Here is a 17500-nt window from a genome sequence, read left to right on the forward strand (position 1 = left end):
GCTAATGTAACACACCTTTGCTGACTCACGTTAGCCATTAAGCTAACGTAAGGCAACTGTGCTGACTCACGTTAGCCATTAAGCTAACGTAAGGCATCTTTGCTGACTCATGTTAGCCATTAAGCTAATGTAAGGCATCTTTGCTGACTCACGTTAGCCATTAAGCTAATGTAAGGCATCTTTGCTGACTCACGTTAGCCATTAAGCTAATGTAAGGCATCCTTGCTGACTCACGTTAGCCATTAAGCTAACGTAAGGCAACTTTGCTGGCCCACATTAGCTGAATGGCTAACGTAAGGGAACTTTGCAGGCTCACCTTAGCTTAATGGCTAATGTAAGGTATCTTTGCTGACTCACGTTAGCTGAATGGCTAATGTAGGGCATCTTTGCTGACTCACGTTAGCTGAATGGCTAACGTAAGGCATCTTTGCTGACTCACGTTAGCTGAATGGCTAACGTAGGGCCTCTTTGCTGACTCACGTTAGCACTGATTGGTGGATGGAGCAGTGAAACTACAGCACACTGAATGAAAGGTGTGTGAATGTGAGGGACAGCAGGTGTTTATGTGAACGCCTCCTCACCTGTGCAGCTTCACCCTCCTCACCTGTACCTGTGCTCCTCCACCTTCCTCCCTCCGTCTGCTCACATCAGACAGAGCTGTTTGGATGTTTTCCAGAAGAATCTCCTCTTCTTCGCACCTTTTCTCCCTCTGAAGACCTGGAAACCTCCACTAACTCTCACTAACACCCTCCCACAGGTCTGCAGCCGCTCAACGCACAAACTAAATGTTCTGTTTGTTTGTTTCAGCTTTGGCACAAATCACTTCACACGGTTCAGTGTTCTTCCAAAACACCAAACACCCGCAGGGAAAGACAGAGTCTGACGTCTGATGTTTGAAGCGAATACTTGATCGGACAGTTTTTCCTTCTTTGTTTTTGTCGTCACATTTTTAGAAACAGTGTTTGTCTCGTTTTGGAATCACATTCATTCCTATCAGAAGCTTCTGTTCAGAAAACGCAGCTCGTAAAGAAATGTTCGAGGGGACGTGAAGAACTCGGGGAACTTAAAATAAACTCACTTGGACCTAGCTAATGTTCGGCATTTTTGCTGACTCATATTAGCCATTTAGCTTTAGTAAGGCAACGTTGCTGACTCACGTTAGCCATTTAGCTTGAGTAAGGCAACGTTGCTGACTCACGTTAGCCATTTAGCTTAAGTAAGGCAACGTTGCTGACTCACGTTAGCCATTTAGCTTAAGTAAGGCAACGTTGCTGATTCATGTTAACCATTTAGATCAAGTAACACATCTTTGCTGACTCACGCCTCAACCATTGATTCACTGCTTTGTTCTGGAAAACAGCGCTCCCTCTCTTCATTCGCTCTCTAGCTCACCAGAAACTCAGCCAAGCGGACTTTGCTACGAGCTAATTGGCTGTTGAATCTGACCTAAGGTTCGACTGCGAGTCAGTAAACGGACTGATGCTGATTTACGAACTGTACAGATGATTTTTACTTTGAGCTTCAGGGTGAAACTACAAAGCATCATTTTGTTTTAGCAGCTAAATTTAAACATTTTGTCTCATTTTGCACATTTTCTCTTCTTAAAACAGTTTTAACTCTTCAGATTAAAGTGAAATTTCACTCTAAGAAGTATTTATGTGAACTTCCTGTGTTTCTGTTCTTTCAAAATAAAACCACTCTGCGTGTGCTCCGTCTCCTGCAGCTCAGAGTCTGATGCCCCTGCGGCAGAGGATGGGAGACCCCGCTCTGACCTTCAGCTCTCAGAGGTTGGTTGAAGGGCGCGGCCCGTTCACATCGTCCCGCCCTCCCAGCGGCCGCCAGAATCGCAGCCGCTCCATTGGCCAGCTGGAGTTCCTCCCCGTGCCCTCCCCTTCTCTCTCCTCCTCCCTGTCTCACCCCTCCATCGGCCCCGCCTCTCCTCCTCACCCCCCTGTCCTCTCCTCCTCCTCCTCCTCCTCTTCCTCTTCCTACGCTGAAGGCACCGCTCACTTTTCTGCTCTGCTCTTCCGGTCCTCCTACTTCCACTCTCTGGAGGCGACGTCCGGCCTCCCGCCTGCAGGGGGCGCCGCCACGCCCCAGAGGCAGCGCCGTCGCTCCGGCAGCTTCGGGTATCTTCCTCCTTTCAAAGACACTGACGTACTAACAAGACCGAAGGAATCGAACCAGTGGCAGTCGTCCACTGACACATTCGTACGCAGAGTTGATCTGGACTTTAACGTACGAATAAATTAGATCGTAAGATTGTTTTTGAGGATTCAGAGTTTACGAGTTTTCAGGATTTAGAGTTTACGAGTTTTCAGGATTCAGAGTTTACGAGTTTTCAGGATTTAGAGTTTACGAGTTTTTAGAGTTTACGAGTTTTCAGGATTTAGAGTTTACGAGTTTTCAGGATTTAGAGTTTACGAGTTTTCAGGATTTAGAGTTTACGAGTTTTCAGGATTTAGAGTTTACGAGTTTTCAGGATTTAGAGTTTACGAGTTTTCAGGATTTAGAGTTTACGAGTTTTCAGGATTAAGAGTTTACGAGTTTTTAGGATTCAGAGTTTACGAGTTTACGAGATTTCAGGATTCAGAGTTTACGAGTTTTCAGGATTTAGATTTTACGAGTTTTCAGGATTTAGAGTTTACGAGTTTTCAGGATTTAGAGTTTACGAGTTTTTAGGATTTAGAGTTTACGAGTTTTTAGGATTTAGAGTTTACGAGTTTTCAGGATTTAGAGTTTACGAGTTTTCAGGATTTAGATTTTACGAGTTTTCAGGATTTAGAGTTTACGAGTTTTCAGGATTTAGAGTTTACGAGTTTTCAGGATTCAGAGTTTACGAGTTTTCAGGATTCAGAGTTTACGAGTTTTCAGGATTTAGAGTTTACGAGTTTTTAGAGTTTACGAGTTTTCAGGATTTAGAGTTTACGAGTTTTCAGGATTTAGAGTTTACGAGTTTTCAGGATTCAGAGTTTACGAGTTTTCAGGATTCAGAGTTTACGAGTTTTCAGGATTTAGAGTTTACGAGTTTTCAGGATTTAGAGTTTACGAGTTTTCAGGATTTAGAGTTTACGAGTTTTCAGGATTTAGAGTTTACGAGTTTTCAGGATTTAGAGTTTACGAGTTTTCAGGATTCAGAGTTTACGAGTTTTTAGAGTTTACGAGTTTTCAGGATTTAGAGTTTACGAGTTTTTAGGATTTAGAGTTTACGAGTTTTCAGGATTTAGAGTTTACGAGTTTTCAGGATTTAGAGTTTGAGTTTTTAGAGTTTACGAGTTTTCAGGATTTAGAGTTTACGAGTTTTCAGGATTTAGAGTTTACGAGTTTACAGGATTTAGAGTTTACGAGTTTTCAGGATTTAGAGTTTACGAGTTTTTAGAGTTTACGAGTTTTCAGGATTTAGAGTTTACGAGTTTTTAGGATTTAGAGTTTACGAGTTTTCAGGATTTAGAGTTTGAGTTTTTAGAGTTTACGAGTTTTCAGGATTTAGAGTTTACGAGTTTTTAGAGTTTACGAGTTTTCAGGATTTAGAGTTTACGAGTTTTTAGGATTTAGAGTTTACGAGTTTTCAGGATTTAGAGTTTACGAGTTTTCAGGATTTAGAGTTTACGAGTTTTCAGGATTTAGAGTTTACGAGTTTTTAGATTTTACGAGTTTACAGGATTCAGAGTTTACGAGTTTTCAGGATTTAGAGTTTACGAGTTTTCAGGATTTAGAGTTTACGAGTTTTCAGGATTTAGAGTTTACGAGTTTTCAGGATTTAGAGTTTACGAGTTTTTAGGATTTAGAGTTTACGAGTTTTTAGAGTTTACGAGTTTTCAGGATTTAGAGTTTACGAGTTTTTAGGATTTAGAGTTTACGAGTTTTTAGGATTTAGAGTTTACGAGTTTTCAGGATTCAGAGTTTACGAGTTTTCAGGATTTAGATTTTACGAGTTTTCAGGATTTAGAGTTTACGAGTTTTCAGGATTTAGAGTTTACGAGTTTTCAGGATTTAGAGTTTACGAGTTTTTAGGATTTAGAGTTTACGAGTTTTCAGGATTTAGAGTTTACGAGTTTTTAGGATTTAGAGTTTACAAGTTTTCAGGATTTAGAGTTTACGAGTTTTTAGGATTCAGAGTTTACGAGTTTTCAGGATTCAGAGTTTACGAGTTTTTAGGATTCAGAGTTTACGAGTTTTTAGGATTCAGAGTTTACGAGTTTCAGGATTCAGAGTTTACGAGTTTTTAGATTTTAAGAGTTTTCAGGACTTGAAGTTCTGAAGTCAAGACACGATAATAACGAGTTCGTGCTTTCCTGTGAACTAAACTGCAGCTTCTTCTCTTCCGCTCACTGTTTTTCGTGCTAACGTTGACGTTTTTCTTTCATCCTTTGGTTTCCAAACTTTATTAAAACTTTATTTTTATCGTTGTGGTGAAAAAAAACTCTGGTTTCTTCACGTAACGTGTTTAAAATAGCACGTTAGGAAAGTTAGCTTCTGATTTCATCATCTCTCTCTTTCAGGGACATCATGAACCGCTCGGACTCTGACTCCGCCCTCCCTCTCTCTCACGGCGAATCACGGAGCTTGTACGGCTCCAAGCCCTTCCTCTTTCCCCCCAGGCTCCACCCCCTGGGGGGTCAGGGCCCCGGGGTCGGCGGAGGAGCAGGAGGAGCGGGAGGAGGTCTGGAGAAGAGCTCCAGCCTCGGGGAGCTGAGGGGCAGCCCCGCCGCTGTCCTCGCCTCCTCCAGCTCCACCCGCTCCCTCTGCATCACGTCTGACGCCGCCGCCAACAACACGTCCAGCTCGGCGGGCAGCGGGCGGGGCACCGGCCTTCAGCTCCAGACCAGGAGGAGCCCCGTGGAGGAGGACGCAGGAGACGACAGCGAGTCCACGGCAGCCGGAGGAGAAACGCCTTCAATAAGATCTTTAAGAAGAAGCAGGGACGCCACTGAACGCCTCACGAGTCTGCGTTCATCCACGGCGGACTCTTCATCACGAGACTGTTGCTCACGGCGACATCGGGTTTTAACGCTTCACTCAAGACGCTGCTTATTTTCTGTCCGTTTAAATGAGGAGATGAGATTCAGATTCAAGGAGGCAAAGAGAACGACACAGGACACGAACGGCTTTCACACCAAAGACCAGGGTCGGACCAGGGTCAGAGACCAGGGTCAGACCAGGGTATGACCAAGGTCGGACCGGGGTCGGACCAGGGTCAGAGACCAGGGTCGGACCAAGGTCGCACCAGGGTCAGACCGGGGTCAGACCAAGGTTGGACCAGGGTCGGACCGGGGTCAGACCGGGGTATGACCACGGTCAGACCGGGATCGGACCAGGGTGATCTGAGCCGCCTCCTGAGCTCAGTTCACCCTCTCAAACACAAACTCAGCCCTGACGACGGCAGGAAACTAGAAAAGTGACTTCCTTCCTTTTGAAACAGAAACGTTGACAGAAGAAGTCCAGCGTCGCACATTTGAGTTCTTTCTAATCAGCGTTGAGTCGTCCGCGTATTAACGAGTGTTCACTGTGTGTTTGGTGTGAACGCACCATTAAACGGGCGTTTGGCGTCGGGGCTGAAGCTCAGGGTTTAACTTTGAAACGATGCTAACGTGTGAAACTCTCCACGAGCTGCAGGTTCTTTCTTTCTGGGACGGTTTAAAGAATCAGCTGATGTGTGTTTGAGTCCAGTTCACTTTATTTACTCTGAACAAACGTCACCGTGTGTTTATGTCAGCGAGGACTCCATTACCCAGAACCCCCGTCACCCGTCACCTGACCCTCGTCACAGCATCAGGAACGTTTTCACCGTGTTTTTATTCTTGAATCTGAGATAAAAAGTGTTTTAAAGACTGTTGTTGTTGTTTTTCACGTTCCAGAAGTATCTGAATATAAAACTTAATATAAATAAAGACGTTTAACAGGAAACAAACATGTGACACTTTGATTTATTTTTAAGGTTTTAGAACTATTATAAAAGGATTTGTCCCTAAAAACAAATCAGTTTAAGGATTTAATATTTTGCTAAGAAAACAATATTAATTATGTACGTTTTCATCTGATTTGAACACAAACTAAACACATAAATGACTTAATTTGTGTAAATGATGCTTTTAAATCAACCTCAAAGAACTAAAGTCCCGTCGGCTTCAGGGGGGAAGTGGATTCACTTTGACTCTGGCCAAACGTTTGATGCGTTTCATGTTTTGACAGAAGCCTCAAAGACGATCTGAACGATGTTTATGATGATATGTGATTTTATTTTGAAGGATTCGCTCATTATTCGTGTTCTGCACTTCCTCATGATAACGGCCCCTTTCACAAGCTCTCCAACACAAACTGAACGTCAAAATAAAAGCCTACCATGATAAAAGCCTGTGTCACAGAACGTCAAAATAAAAGCCTATCATAATACAAAGAAGGGTCAAAGGTCAGCGCGACAGCAGCGGGAGGTCACTGGAGTTCATGATGAGGCTGGAGTCCAGGTTCAGGCTCTCTGAGGAAACAGCACGGCCAGCGTCAGCACAACATACGGGAATAAACGGGAATAAATGGGAATAAACGGGAAAATATGGGAATAAATGGGGATTAACGGGAATATTAAAAGAAAAAACACAAAAACAAGAATAAGCAGCCGTCACCTTGGTCAAAGTTGAGTTTCTTATTGGACGAGCCGTCGCCAAGTCCTTCAATGTCCACGAGGTCGCTGTTCACGTCCGAGTCGTTCAGAGCGCTGAGAGTCACGTCTGAGGAGAGAGAGAGAGGAGGAGGAGGAGGAGGAGGAGAAGGAGGAGGAGGAGGAGGAGGAGGAGGAGAAGGAGGAGGAGAGAGAGAGGAGGAGAAGAGGAGGATAAAGCAGCGTGTCATCATCACGTCTGCCTCTGATTGGACAGAATCTTCCTGTCGTTTCCCACCTGCTGTCTTCTGTTTCTTGATGGGCGGAGCCAGCGAGGGGCTGCTCTGCATCCCCGTCGACACCACAACCTGCGAAGTCGGCACGGCAATCATGGCGGGGGCGGCGAGTGCCGGGGCGGGCGTCATGGCGACGGCGGCCTTCTTCACAGTCTTCTTCGGGGACTCGGAGGCGATGGGGACTCTGCTGTCCTCGTACAGCTTCCTCTTCACCGTGCTCTTGATCTGAGCGCTGCAGCAGACCACACACACACACACACACACACACACACGTTAGCATGTAAGCTTAGCATAGAGACAGGAAACAGAGGGAAACCTGAACTCGGTTGTGCAGATTCGGAGCCGTAAACAGCAGCTCAGGTGAAAACTCACACGGTGCGCTCTTTGATGACGGTGCTGATGTTGTTGAGGTCGTCTCCAAACCGCCGCACCGCCAGACGCAGCATCTCGATCTCCGTCTCCGTCCATTTGGCTCTGAGGACGATGACGGACGACAAGGAGAAGGAGAAGAAGAAGGAGAAGAAGAAGAAGAAGGAGAAGAAGGAGAAGAAGAAGAAGGAGAAGAAGTGAGTTATGAATTTATTTCAAACATCAATAAAAGGTGAGAGATGGATAAAATACCAATGTCCTCACCAGCTGTGCCTAATAAAGTGGCCGCTGAGTGTAGATTATATCATATGTTGCATGTGCACATACATTAGTATTTTATCCTGCACCTGCACCTCACTGTATCTTCTTTTGTCTCAGTGTTTCTACTTATTTCTTACACCCAGATATTTTATTTGATCTGATTTGATTTCCCTTCATGTTTTAAATAAAGTCATAATCTACACTCACGGCCACTTTATTAGGTACACCTGTCCACCTGCTCTGCTATCTATCTAAGATCATTTTCATCTGCACTTTAATGCGTGATAGTGTCGACATTAGCAGCTGTGTGTGTGTGTGTGTGTGTGTGTGTGTGTGTGTGTCTCTCTCTCACCCTGCAGGGCTGGAGTCAGACACCGGGTGCAGCTGCATGGTCAGCTCCCCCAGTTTGGTGAAGGCGGCTCCTGCTGCAGAGAAAATCTCCCCGACCTGCAGAATCAATGCAAACAATAGAATAATCATAATAAATAAATAACAGAACAGAACACACACACACACACACACACACACACACACACACACACACACACAGGGAGTAAACACTAATGTGTCCTGTGTCTGGCTCGTACGCGTGCGCAGTAAACTTTGTTTTTCTATTTTAAAGTTATTAGTTTGGTGCATTAAAGTTATGCCGAACGCACGCGGGGATTATAAACATTAAGTATACAAAAGTTGAAGCACTTTGCACGCTGTTTGCGCGTGCGCGTGGAGCAGAAGCCCTTAAAGTGGCGGATTTGTGAATGGAGTCTGGTGCGCAGCAGAGTTAGCCTCACGCGACCAGGTGAGACTTACCTTAGCAGAGGCTGACGTCATGTCGCTGAAGCACGAGGAGCTCTTTCCTTTGAACGTGTTTTTAAATCAAAACAATATTTCCTGTAAACGTGTTTAAAGTGTTATTGTTTAATCAAAACAACGACACGGACGCGCACAGCTAGCTGCGAGCTAACGTTAGCTTCAGTGACGTAAGCGCGCCTCCATTGAGACTCCGCGGGATTTAAAACACGAAGCTTCGGTTGGATGTGTTTTAAACACGTGACTCGTTCATATTTCACATGTTCAGAAGAAGCAAAAGTGAGTAAATATTAAATATCACGGAACAAAAACACACGGAATCACAGGAAACGTCCGCCGAGTTTGGAAGTCCCTCAGTTGAACCTCATTGGTCAAATTTAGAGGAAGAGGCGGGGCGTGACGAGCGGGACATTCTGATTGGTCGCTGCGCTCCGCGTCACGACAGTTGTCGATTTCCACCGAGTAAAACCGAGTGATGACGATCTTTTCTACGTTTAATCACAAATACAAACTGATAATAATTTAAAAAATAAATAAAACAACAATAATTATAATAAATAATAAATAGAAAATATAATAAAAAATACATTAACAATAATGACCATATACAATAATAAAATATAAATATACAGTAACAAATTTAAATAAAGAATTAAAAATAAGTAAATGAGAAAAAATATAAATACATAAAGAAGTACATTAGTAATAATTAACATTATTACAACATTTACATATATAAATATAATAATAAAAATACAATAATAAAATAAAAAAGTATTTAATATAAATAAGTAAATGAATAATTTTTAAAAATAAGTAGATAAAATAATATATACTTAACATTTACATGAATACAATAGTAAAATAAAATAAAAACAATTTAATAGAAACAAATAAAGAATTTAAAATTCTGCAGATAAATAGAAAAATATATGAATAAAAACATTAGTAATAATAAACATACACATATAAAAAACAATCATTAAATAAAAATGTATGATAAAAATAAATAATTGTAAAAATGTATGAGTAAAAAATTACATTAATAATGCTAAAAAAAATATACACACAATAAAATAAAATAGATACAAAATAAATAAAGAATTAAAAATAAGTAAATAAGAAAAAAATATGTATAAATAAAGAAGTATATTAGTTATAAAATATACACAAAATAAAATAAAAAGATATAACAATAAGTAAGAAATTTAAAATATGTAAATAAGAAAAAATTAATAAAAATAGTATTTTTTTAGAGCTTGAACCTCATTGGTCCATTTTAGAGGAAGGGGCGGGGCGTGTGGAGCGGGACATTCTGATTGGTCGCTGAGCTGCTGGTTTACGACAGTCGTCGAACGTCTCCGAGTAAACCCGAGTGGACGGGATCAGCTGAGTCTGTGTCGGAACGTTTTTCAGTTTCAGTGGTTTAACGTTCAAAACAGAACCGGAAGAGAACCGGGACCGACCGACGCACCGACATGCCGTCGCTCCTGTTCTGCGGGCCGAAGATGGCCGCCTGCGGGATCGTGATCAGCATCTGGGGGGTCATCATGCTGGTGAGTGCTCCGGAGGGGCCCGGCTACTTCCTGGATCCCGCTGATTACTGCGGGTTTTGCTGGAAACCGGAGTTTTATTTTTATATTTTTATGATTTTTACGCGTTTGTTAAAGTTCCAGAAACGCGAGAAATTAAAAACGTTTCTCAAATGAATCATTAAATGTATTTAATCCTGTAACGGGAATTCATATCCGAGAAATAGACGGAGCCCCAGTAGGCCAGGCTAAATGGGATTATTCTTATTTTTATTCTTATTCATTTTCTTTTAAAGTAAAGTTTGAATCAAATGTTTTATTTAAAATAGTTTTATTCTTAGTTTGTTTTTAGTCCATTTGCATTTGTGAAAGAAGCATTTTTAATATTTAATTAAACATTTAATTAAAATATTCTTTATTTTACAATTTAAGTCTTTTAAAAATAAATAATTTCTCTTTAAAAAAAAAAGAAATTTGAACCATTCAATGTCTTAATAAAATATTCCACATATAACAAAAAATATTTAATATTTAAATACTCATAAATAAGTGAAATATAGTCTGTATTTCTTTATTTAATTATAATAATAATATATTAAAGGCATCATTATAATTATTATTATGATGAGTGAACACGGGTAAACATAAAAAAGTATGGTACTAAAATCCACAATAAGAAAATAAAACAATAAATATAAAGTAAATAAGGCTTTATAATAAAACTGCATAAATATTTATATAGTTATTAATAATTTAGCTAATTGAAAATGAGACCAAACTAAATGTAAATTAATATTATTATTATCAAAACACTTTAATGTGAAGATTTTCTGTTTTTGTTTAATTATAAAAAAGAAACAATTATAGAAAAGATTCATAATGTTGTTTTTTTTTACATCAAAATAACAAATTTAATGTGAAATAATAAAAATCCAGCGTTTGGATCATTGAGCTGAAGCTGTGTCATTAACGTGGCTACAGTCTGGTGTTCATTCACATTATGTATTATTCTTTATTAAAACGCTATTATCATAAATACATCAGTGTAATTTGAGTCCTTAAAGTATATTAAAAGTATATTAAAAGTATATTTCCACCACGTTCCTGGAGCTTTGTCTCAGGACTCAGGGGCAGAAAACTGGTCACGTGAGTCTCATGTGACGTTTGAGGAAGTTCCTCTGATGACGAACGAACACGAGGTCAAATAATGAGACGTGACGGCTGCTTATGAATTATGTTAGAAATGAAAACATATTAACATAAATAAATGGCAAAAAGATGCAAAATGACTAAAAATAGATGCAAAACCAGCACAAAAAGATGCAAAATGACTAAAAATAGATGCAAAACCAGCACAAAAAGATGCAAAATGACTAAAAATAGATGCAAAACCAACACAAAAAGATGCAAAATGACTAAAAATAGATGCAAAAGTTTGAATGAATGAACAGGATTTAGACTCTGACCTCCTGTGGTCCCTGCGGCGCCCCCGGGCCTCATGTTGAGCCTCTCTGTGTTCTCTGCAGGCGATGTTGGGGATCTTCTTCAGCGCAAAGTCGGCCGTGCTGATCGAGGACGTCCCGTTCACCGAGGAGGACATCCGCAACGAGTGAGTCTGCCACAAACACAAACACAAACTCTAAAACACTCAACGGAAAATTCGGGAAAGTTCCTGACATTCAGGGCGCCCTCCCACTGTGCGTCCGTCACAGGTTGGAGCGCCCTCCCACTGTGCGTCCGTCACAGGTTAGAGCGCCCTCCCACTGTGCCTCCGTCACAGGTTAGAGCGCCCTCCCACTGTGCGTGCGTCCCGTGCCCCGTGCTTTAGGGTCCTTGTCCCCCCCTCCAGGCCCGTTTGTACTCACACTACCTGGGCCTCGGAGAATGCTTCTTGCTGCCTATACGTCATCACGCCGTAACACGTCACACGCATTGATGACGTCATGGCGATGCGTGGCTTTGTTTCCAGATCTTTCCGTAGACCTCGGAGTTTTTGTGCGTCTTGTCGACTGTTTTTGAATCTTTTCATCGACCAAATCTGCAGTAAACACTCCACCTCCGCATCACACCAACGTGAACCTTTCACCGCCATTGTTTGAAATGTCCGCGCATGGTCCCTCCTTCTTTTTTCTACGTCCCAACAGGCGCACAGGAAATGACCTCAGAACCGCCGTAGGCCTCGTGCTCGTACACGTGCGCACGCTCGTGCTCGTACACGTGCAAACGTGCTTTACTAAAGCCCACCTCTCCCAAACGGGCCGTGGATGGCAAGCGTGCCGCTCCTAGACGTGGTACGGTTGCACTCACACTGGTCAAAGGAACCAGACTTTAGCCGTGACACGTGCTGGGGCACGGCACGGAGGATCAGTGGGAGGGCGCCCTCAAAGATTAGAACGGACGTTTTAGACGTAAACTGAGCGTTTAGAGCCAAAGATTTAACAATTAAAGTCGTAAATTGACGAGAAAAAACAAAACTATTCTGAGAATAAAGTTTCAAATTTACAAGAAATAAACTCAGATTTTCCCTAAAATGAAAGTTTTGGTTCCTCGACCAAATCAAACCTTATTTTCACAGTTTTCTCAGATTTCTTGGGAACAGACGAATCAAAGGTGACGACATTTGTCGGCTCCAGCCCCTGAACCTCCTGCTGTCTCTGCAGTGATATGATATCATTAACATCATAGAACAGAAATACGTTATTGCTCCCAGGAAGATGCAGGAAATGATGCTATTCTTGTGTAATAATAACAATAATCTCTCTGCTCCGCTGCAGCAAGAACCCTCCTCAGAACATCTACGGTCTTTACAACCAGGTCGGCATCAACTGCTTCATCGCCGCCGCCATCTACGTGGCGGTGGGCGCCGTCTCGCTGTGCCAGGTGCGCCTCAACAAGCGTCAGGAGTACATGGTGACATAAGCAGCGGCGACCTCCGACCCCGAGGCCCGACCTCTGACCCCGACCTCAGCAGATTACGCCACCGAGGGCGCCGGTTGGTTGGGATCAAGGACGTGCAGGAGGTCGTCACCAGATTATTTATTTTCTGTGTTTGTCGTCGTCTGAAACTTTCCTTCTTCAAAAAACGTCGAAGAAAATACAAGTTTTTTTTTCTTTAGATGTAAAATTTAAAGAGAATAAATTTGCTTTTTTGTGAAACTTAAATCTGTAAATTTACGAAGAACAAACAAAATTTAAAGAGACAAAAACGTGGAAACGTTGACGTTAAATTCATAAATGTTTCAGGAAACAACCTGAATATTCTGTGAAGTTAAAGAAACAAACTTTTCCTTTTGTTTCATTTTTGAAGATTAAAGAAAGACTTTAGTCATTCCTGTGTGTGTGTGTGTGTGTGTGTGTGTGTGTGTGTGTCATTCCTCTTTGTTTTGAGCTGCGACAGAAAAGTGTTGATGACGTCACTGTGGAGCAAACGTGTTGTTGTGATTAATTATGACGGAGAATCATTTGCAATAAAGTGTGTGTTTAAAAACCTGAAGCCTGGTTTCATATTTTCACATTATTGAAACGTTTTAATACGTTTCAGAGAAACATGACGTGAATAAAATGCAAAAAATGGTGGAAGGTCGAGGGATGAAGGGCCGAGGGACGAAGGACGAAGGGTCGAGGGACGAAGGGTCGAGGGATGAAGGGTCGAGGGATGAAGGGACAAAGAGTCGAGGGAGGAAGGGACGAGGGTCGAAGGGACGAGAGTCGAGGGTCGAAGGGACAAGAGTCGAGGGATGAAGGGACGAAGGATCAAGAGTCGAGGGAAGAGAGTCAAGGGACAAAGAGTCGAGGGACGAGAGTCGAGGGATGAATGGATGAAGGGTCGAGGGACAAAGTCGAGGGACGAAGGGTCGAGGGACGAGAGTCGAGGGATGAATGGATGAAGGGTCGAGGGACGAAGGGTCGAGGGATGAAGGGTCGAGGGACGAAGGGTCGAGGGATGAAGGGTCGAGGGACGAAGGGTCGAGGGACGAAGGGTCGAGGGATGAAGGGTCGAGGGACGAAGGGTCGAGGGATGAAGGGTCGAGGGACGAAGGGTCGAGGGATGAAGGGTCGAGGGACGAAGGGTCGAGGGACGAAGGGTCGAGGGATGAAGGGACGAAGGGTCGAGGGATGAAGGGACGAAGGATCAAGAGTCGAGGGAAGAGAGTCAAGGGACAAAGAGTCGAGGGACGAGAGTCGAGGGACGAAGGGTCGAGGGACAAAGTCGAGGGACGAAGGGTCGAGGGACGAGAGTCGAGGGATGAATGGAAGAAGGGTCGAGGGATGAAGGGTCGAGGGACGAAGGGTCGAGGGACGAAGGGTCGAGGGATGAAGGGTCGAAGGACGAAGGGTCGAGGGATGAAGGGTCGAGGGACGAAGGGTCGAGGGACGAAGGGTCGAAGGACGAAGGGTCGAGGGATGAAGGGTCGAGGGACGAAGGGTCGAGGGACGAAGGGTCGAAGGACGAAGGGTCGAGGGATGAAGGGTCGAGGGACGAAGGGTCGAGGGACGAAGGGTCGAGGGACGAGAGTCGAGGGACGAAGGGTCGAGGGACGTAGGGATGAAGGGTCGAGGGAAGAAGGGACGAAGGGTCGAGGGAAGAAGGGACGAAGGGTCGAGGGAAGAAGGGTCGAGGGAAGAAGGGTCGAGGGATGAAGGGTCGAGGGACGAAGGGTCGAGGGAAGAAGGGACGAAGGGTCGAGGGAAGAAGGGTCGAGGGAAGAAGGGTCGAGGGATGAAGGGTCGAGGGATGAAGGGTCGAGGGATGAAGGGTCGAGGGACGAAGGGTCGAGGGACGAAGGGTCGAGGGACGAAGGGTCGAGGGAAGAAGGGTCGAGGGATGAAGGGTCGAGGGATGAAGGGTCGAGGGACGAAGGGTCGAGGGACGAAGGGTCGAGGGATGAAGGGTCGAGGGATGAAGGGTCGAGGGATGAAGGGTCGAGGGACGAAGGGTCGAGGGACGAAGGGTCGAGGGACGAAGGGTCGAGGGATGAAGGGTTGAGGGACGAGAGTCGAGGGACGAAGGGTCGAGGGACGTAGGGATGAAGGGTCGAGGGAAGAAGGGACGAAGGGTCGAGGGAAGAAGGGTCGAGGGATGAAGGGTCGAGGGACGAGAGTCGAGGGACGAAGGGTCGAGGGACGTAGGGATGAAGGGTCGAGGGAAGAAGGGACGAAGGGTCGAGGGAAGAAGGGTCGAGGGACGAAGGGTCGAGGGAAGAAGGGTCGAGGGATGAAGGGTCGAGGGACGAAGGGTCGAGGGACGAAGGGTCGAGAGTCGAGGGACGAAGAGTCGAGGGATGAAGGGTCGAGGAAGGAAGGGTCGAGGGACGAAGAGTCGAGGGACGAAGGGTCGAGGGACGAAGGGTCGAGGGATGAAGGGTCGAGGGACGAAGGGTCGAGGGACGAAGGGTCGAGGGATGAAGGGTCGAGGAAGGAAGGGTCGAGGGACGAAGAGTCGAGGGACGAAGGGTCGAGGGACGAAGAGTCGAGGGACGAAGGGTCGAGAGTCGAGGGACGAAGGGTCGAGGGACGAAGGGTCGAGGGACGAAGAGTCGAGGGACGAAGGGTCGAGGGACGAAGGGTCGAGGGACGAAGAGTCGAGGGACGAAGAGTCGAGGGACGAAGGGTCGAGGGACGAAGAGTCGAGGGACGAAGGGTCGAGGGACGAAGAGTCGAGGGAAGAAGGGTCGAGGGATGAAGAGTCGAGGGATGAAGGGTCGAGGGACGAAGGGTCGAGGGATGAAGGGTCGAGGAAGGAAGGGTCGAGGGACGAAGAGTCGAGGGACGAAGGGTCGAGGGACGAAGAGTCGAGGGACGAAGGGTCGAGAGTCGAGGGACGAAGGGTCGAGGGACGAAGGGTCGAGGGACGAAGAGTCGAGGGACGAAGGGTCGAGGGACGAAGGGTCGAGGGACGAAGAGTCGAGGGACGAAGAGTCGAGGGACGAAGGGTCGAGGGACGAAGAGTCGAGGGACGAAGGGTCGAGGGACGAAGAGTCGAGGGAAGAAGGGTCGAGGGATGAAGAGTCGAGGGATAAAGGGTCGAGGGACGAACGATAATAACCAAACATCAACAGTTTTGATCGGTTCTGCGCAGAAAAGACTTTGAATCGATTCTTTTTCTAAGACAAAAGCGTGAACGTGTCATTTCTGCCTCGTCTGACGTGAGAGGACAGGAAACAGGAAACAGGAGCAGCTCTTTGTCTCACACATGAAAGTGAAAGTGCTCCTGTCGGCCTGAACCATCGTTCACCGGAGGACGGGGGGGGGGCGGCGAAGAGTCACGTTTGAGTTTGAAAAGGAGACGTGTTGCAGCGTTTAGTCCAGAGGAGCAGAGGCGGCGTGAACCCGCCGGAAGCTTCCGTTCAGAGTTTTGGCGCCAATGAGCTCCTGACTTCAGCTCTTCTCTTCAAATAAGGACGGAGCGGTTCACGAGCAGGAAGAGAGTGAAACCAACGAGGAAGAGCAGGAGAGAGAGTCAAACCAACGAGGAAGAGCAGGAGAGAGAGAGTCAAACCAACGAGGAAGAGCAGGAGAGAGAGAGTCAAACCAACGAGGAAGAGCAGGAGAGAGAGAGTCAAACCAACGAGGAAGAGCAGGAGAGAGAGAGTCAAACCAACGAGGAAGAGCAGGAGAGAGAGAGTCAAACCAACGAGGAAGAGCAGGAGAGAGAGAGTCAAACCAACGAAGAAGAAGAAGAGCAGGAGAAAGTGAGTCATGCAAAACTTTATTCTTCATTTCTTTAAAATCAGAATCTGTCGAGAGACGTGAAGAAGCAGAGAGAGGATTTTAACGGCGTGTTGGGACTGAGCTCCTGTTTTACACGGGCAGAACATCGGCGTTAAGTACACACACACACACACGGCACACACACACACACACAACCACACACACACGGCACACACACACACACACACAAACACAACAGGATAAGCAGGTGACAAACACAGCCGCACTTGAACCTGTGCCCAGAGGCGTGTTTAGTGTGTGTGTGTGTGTGTGTGTGTGTGTGTGTGTGTGTGTGTGTGTGTGTGTGTGTGTGTGTGTGTGCCGTGAGTTTGAGCTCTGACAGCGACTCAGCGTGCGCTTCTCTTTGAGCAGATTTTGAAAACAATTTTAAAACCGGAAATACACAGTTTGAAGTGTGTGTGTGTGTGTGTGTGTGTGTGTGTGTGTGTGTGTGTGTATGTGTGTGTGTGTGTGTGTGTGTGTGTGTGTGTGTGTGTGTGTGTGTGTGTGTCTGTATGTGTGTGTGTGTGTGTGTGTGTGTGTGTGTGTGTGTGTGTATGTGTGTGTGTGTGTGTGTGTGTGTGTGTGTGTGTGTGTATGTGTGTGTGTGTGTGTGTGTGTGTAGTGTTTCCCGCTGAGACAGACGCGGTTAAGCCCTTAATTAAAGCCACTCCCATGTTTTGAAATCGCTCAAAATTCAAACTTCACTTTGTTCAGAAAAAAACATCCGGCCGTGTTTTTTCACTGTTGATCAGCTGACAGGAAGTGAAAGTTCCACTGCAGCGTAAACTCCTCCTCCAGGGTCTTTGTCTGCACTTTAATCCTCAGTAACCATGGAGACAGTTTTTATTAAGGTAGAAATCCAGGAGAGATGCTAACAGCCGGACGTGGCTAACAGTGGTTAGCTCGGGGCAGCACGGTGAAGG

The 17500-nt window shown here is 45.2% G+C and overlaps 4 protein-coding genes across 7 annotated transcripts in view; 3 read left to right on the forward strand and 1 right to left on the reverse strand.

The window, feature by feature from the left end:
- The window catches only part of LOC310956480 (stromal interaction molecule 1-like), a 24874-nt gene extending 19802 nt beyond the window's left edge, over window positions 1-5072 (forward strand). The window contains 3 exon segments of the mRNA XM_083926710.1: window positions 1724-2129; window positions 4503-4870; window positions 4873-5072. Coding sequence (XP_083782836.1) covers window positions 1724-2129; window positions 4503-4870; window positions 4873-4934 — 836 coding nt within the window. The 3' untranslated portion in view covers window positions 4935-5072.
- Window positions 5073-5328: 256 nt separating this feature from the next.
- LOC310956477 (BPTF-associated chromatin complex component 1-like) lies at window positions 5329-8676 on the reverse strand. Its single transcript, XM_083926707.1, has 6 exons — window positions 8332-8676; window positions 7874-7968; window positions 7264-7365; window positions 6894-7123; window positions 6621-6725; window positions 5329-6475 (listed from the first exon to the last, which is right to left on the reverse strand). Exons 1-6 carry the CDS (start codon window positions 8350-8352, stop codon window positions 6411-6413), a joined length of 618 nt encoding a protein of 205 aa, XP_083782833.1. The 5' UTR covers window positions 8353-8676; the 3' UTR covers window positions 5329-6410.
- Window positions 8677-9691: 1015 nt separating this feature from the next.
- Window positions 9692-13348, forward strand: LOC310956478 (ribonuclease kappa-B). Its single transcript, XM_083926708.1, has 3 exons — window positions 9692-9887; window positions 11390-11472; window positions 12638-13348. Exons 1-3 carry the CDS (start codon window positions 9810-9812, stop codon window positions 12780-12782), a joined length of 306 nt encoding a protein of 101 aa, XP_083782834.1. The 5' UTR covers window positions 9692-9809; the 3' UTR covers window positions 12783-13348.
- A 2767-nt stretch (window positions 13349-16115) lies between these two features.
- The window catches only part of LOC310956476 (uncharacterized protein), a 10755-nt gene continuing 9370 nt past the window's right edge, over window positions 16116-17500 (forward strand). For all 4 annotated transcript variants that reach the window (XM_083926703.1, XM_083926705.1, XM_083926704.1 and 1 more), the window contains exon 1: window positions 16116-16555. The gene's annotated coding sequence lies outside the window, so the exon portion shown is untranslated. The remainder of the gene's footprint in view (window positions 16556-17500) is intronic.

This window comes from Echiichthys vipera, assembly GCF_963691815.1.
Source record: "Echiichthys vipera genome assembly, chromosome: 14".
Classification (NCBI taxonomy): domain Eukaryota; kingdom Metazoa; phylum Chordata; class Actinopteri; order Perciformes; family Trachinidae; genus Echiichthys; species Echiichthys vipera.

Bases quoted from the DNA above. Each gene is read 5' to 3' on its own strand.
- LOC310956477 (XM_083926707.1), bottom strand. From the start codon at position 8,352: ATGACGTCAGCCTCTGCTAAG. The intron at 7,969-8,331 runs GTAAGTCTCACC...TTGATTCTGCAG, and splicing joins TGACGTCAGCCTCTGCTAAG to GTCGGGGAGATTTTCTCTGC. The intron at 7,366-7,873 runs GTGAGAGAGAGA...CATCGTCCTCAG, and splicing joins TCTGACTCCAGCCCTGCAGG to AGCCAAATGGACGGAGACGG.
- LOC310956478 (XM_083926708.1), top strand. From the start codon at position 9,810: ATGCCGTCGCTCCTGTTCTGCGGGCCGAAGATGGCCGCCTGCGGGATC. The intron at 9,888-11,389 runs GTGAGTGCTCCG...TGTTCTCTGCAG, and splicing joins TCTGGGGGGTCATCATGCTG to GCGATGTTGGGGATCTTCTT. The intron at 11,473-12,637 runs GTGAGTCTGCCA...GCTCCGCTGCAG, and splicing joins GAGGAGGACATCCGCAACGA to CAAGAACCCTCCTCAGAACA.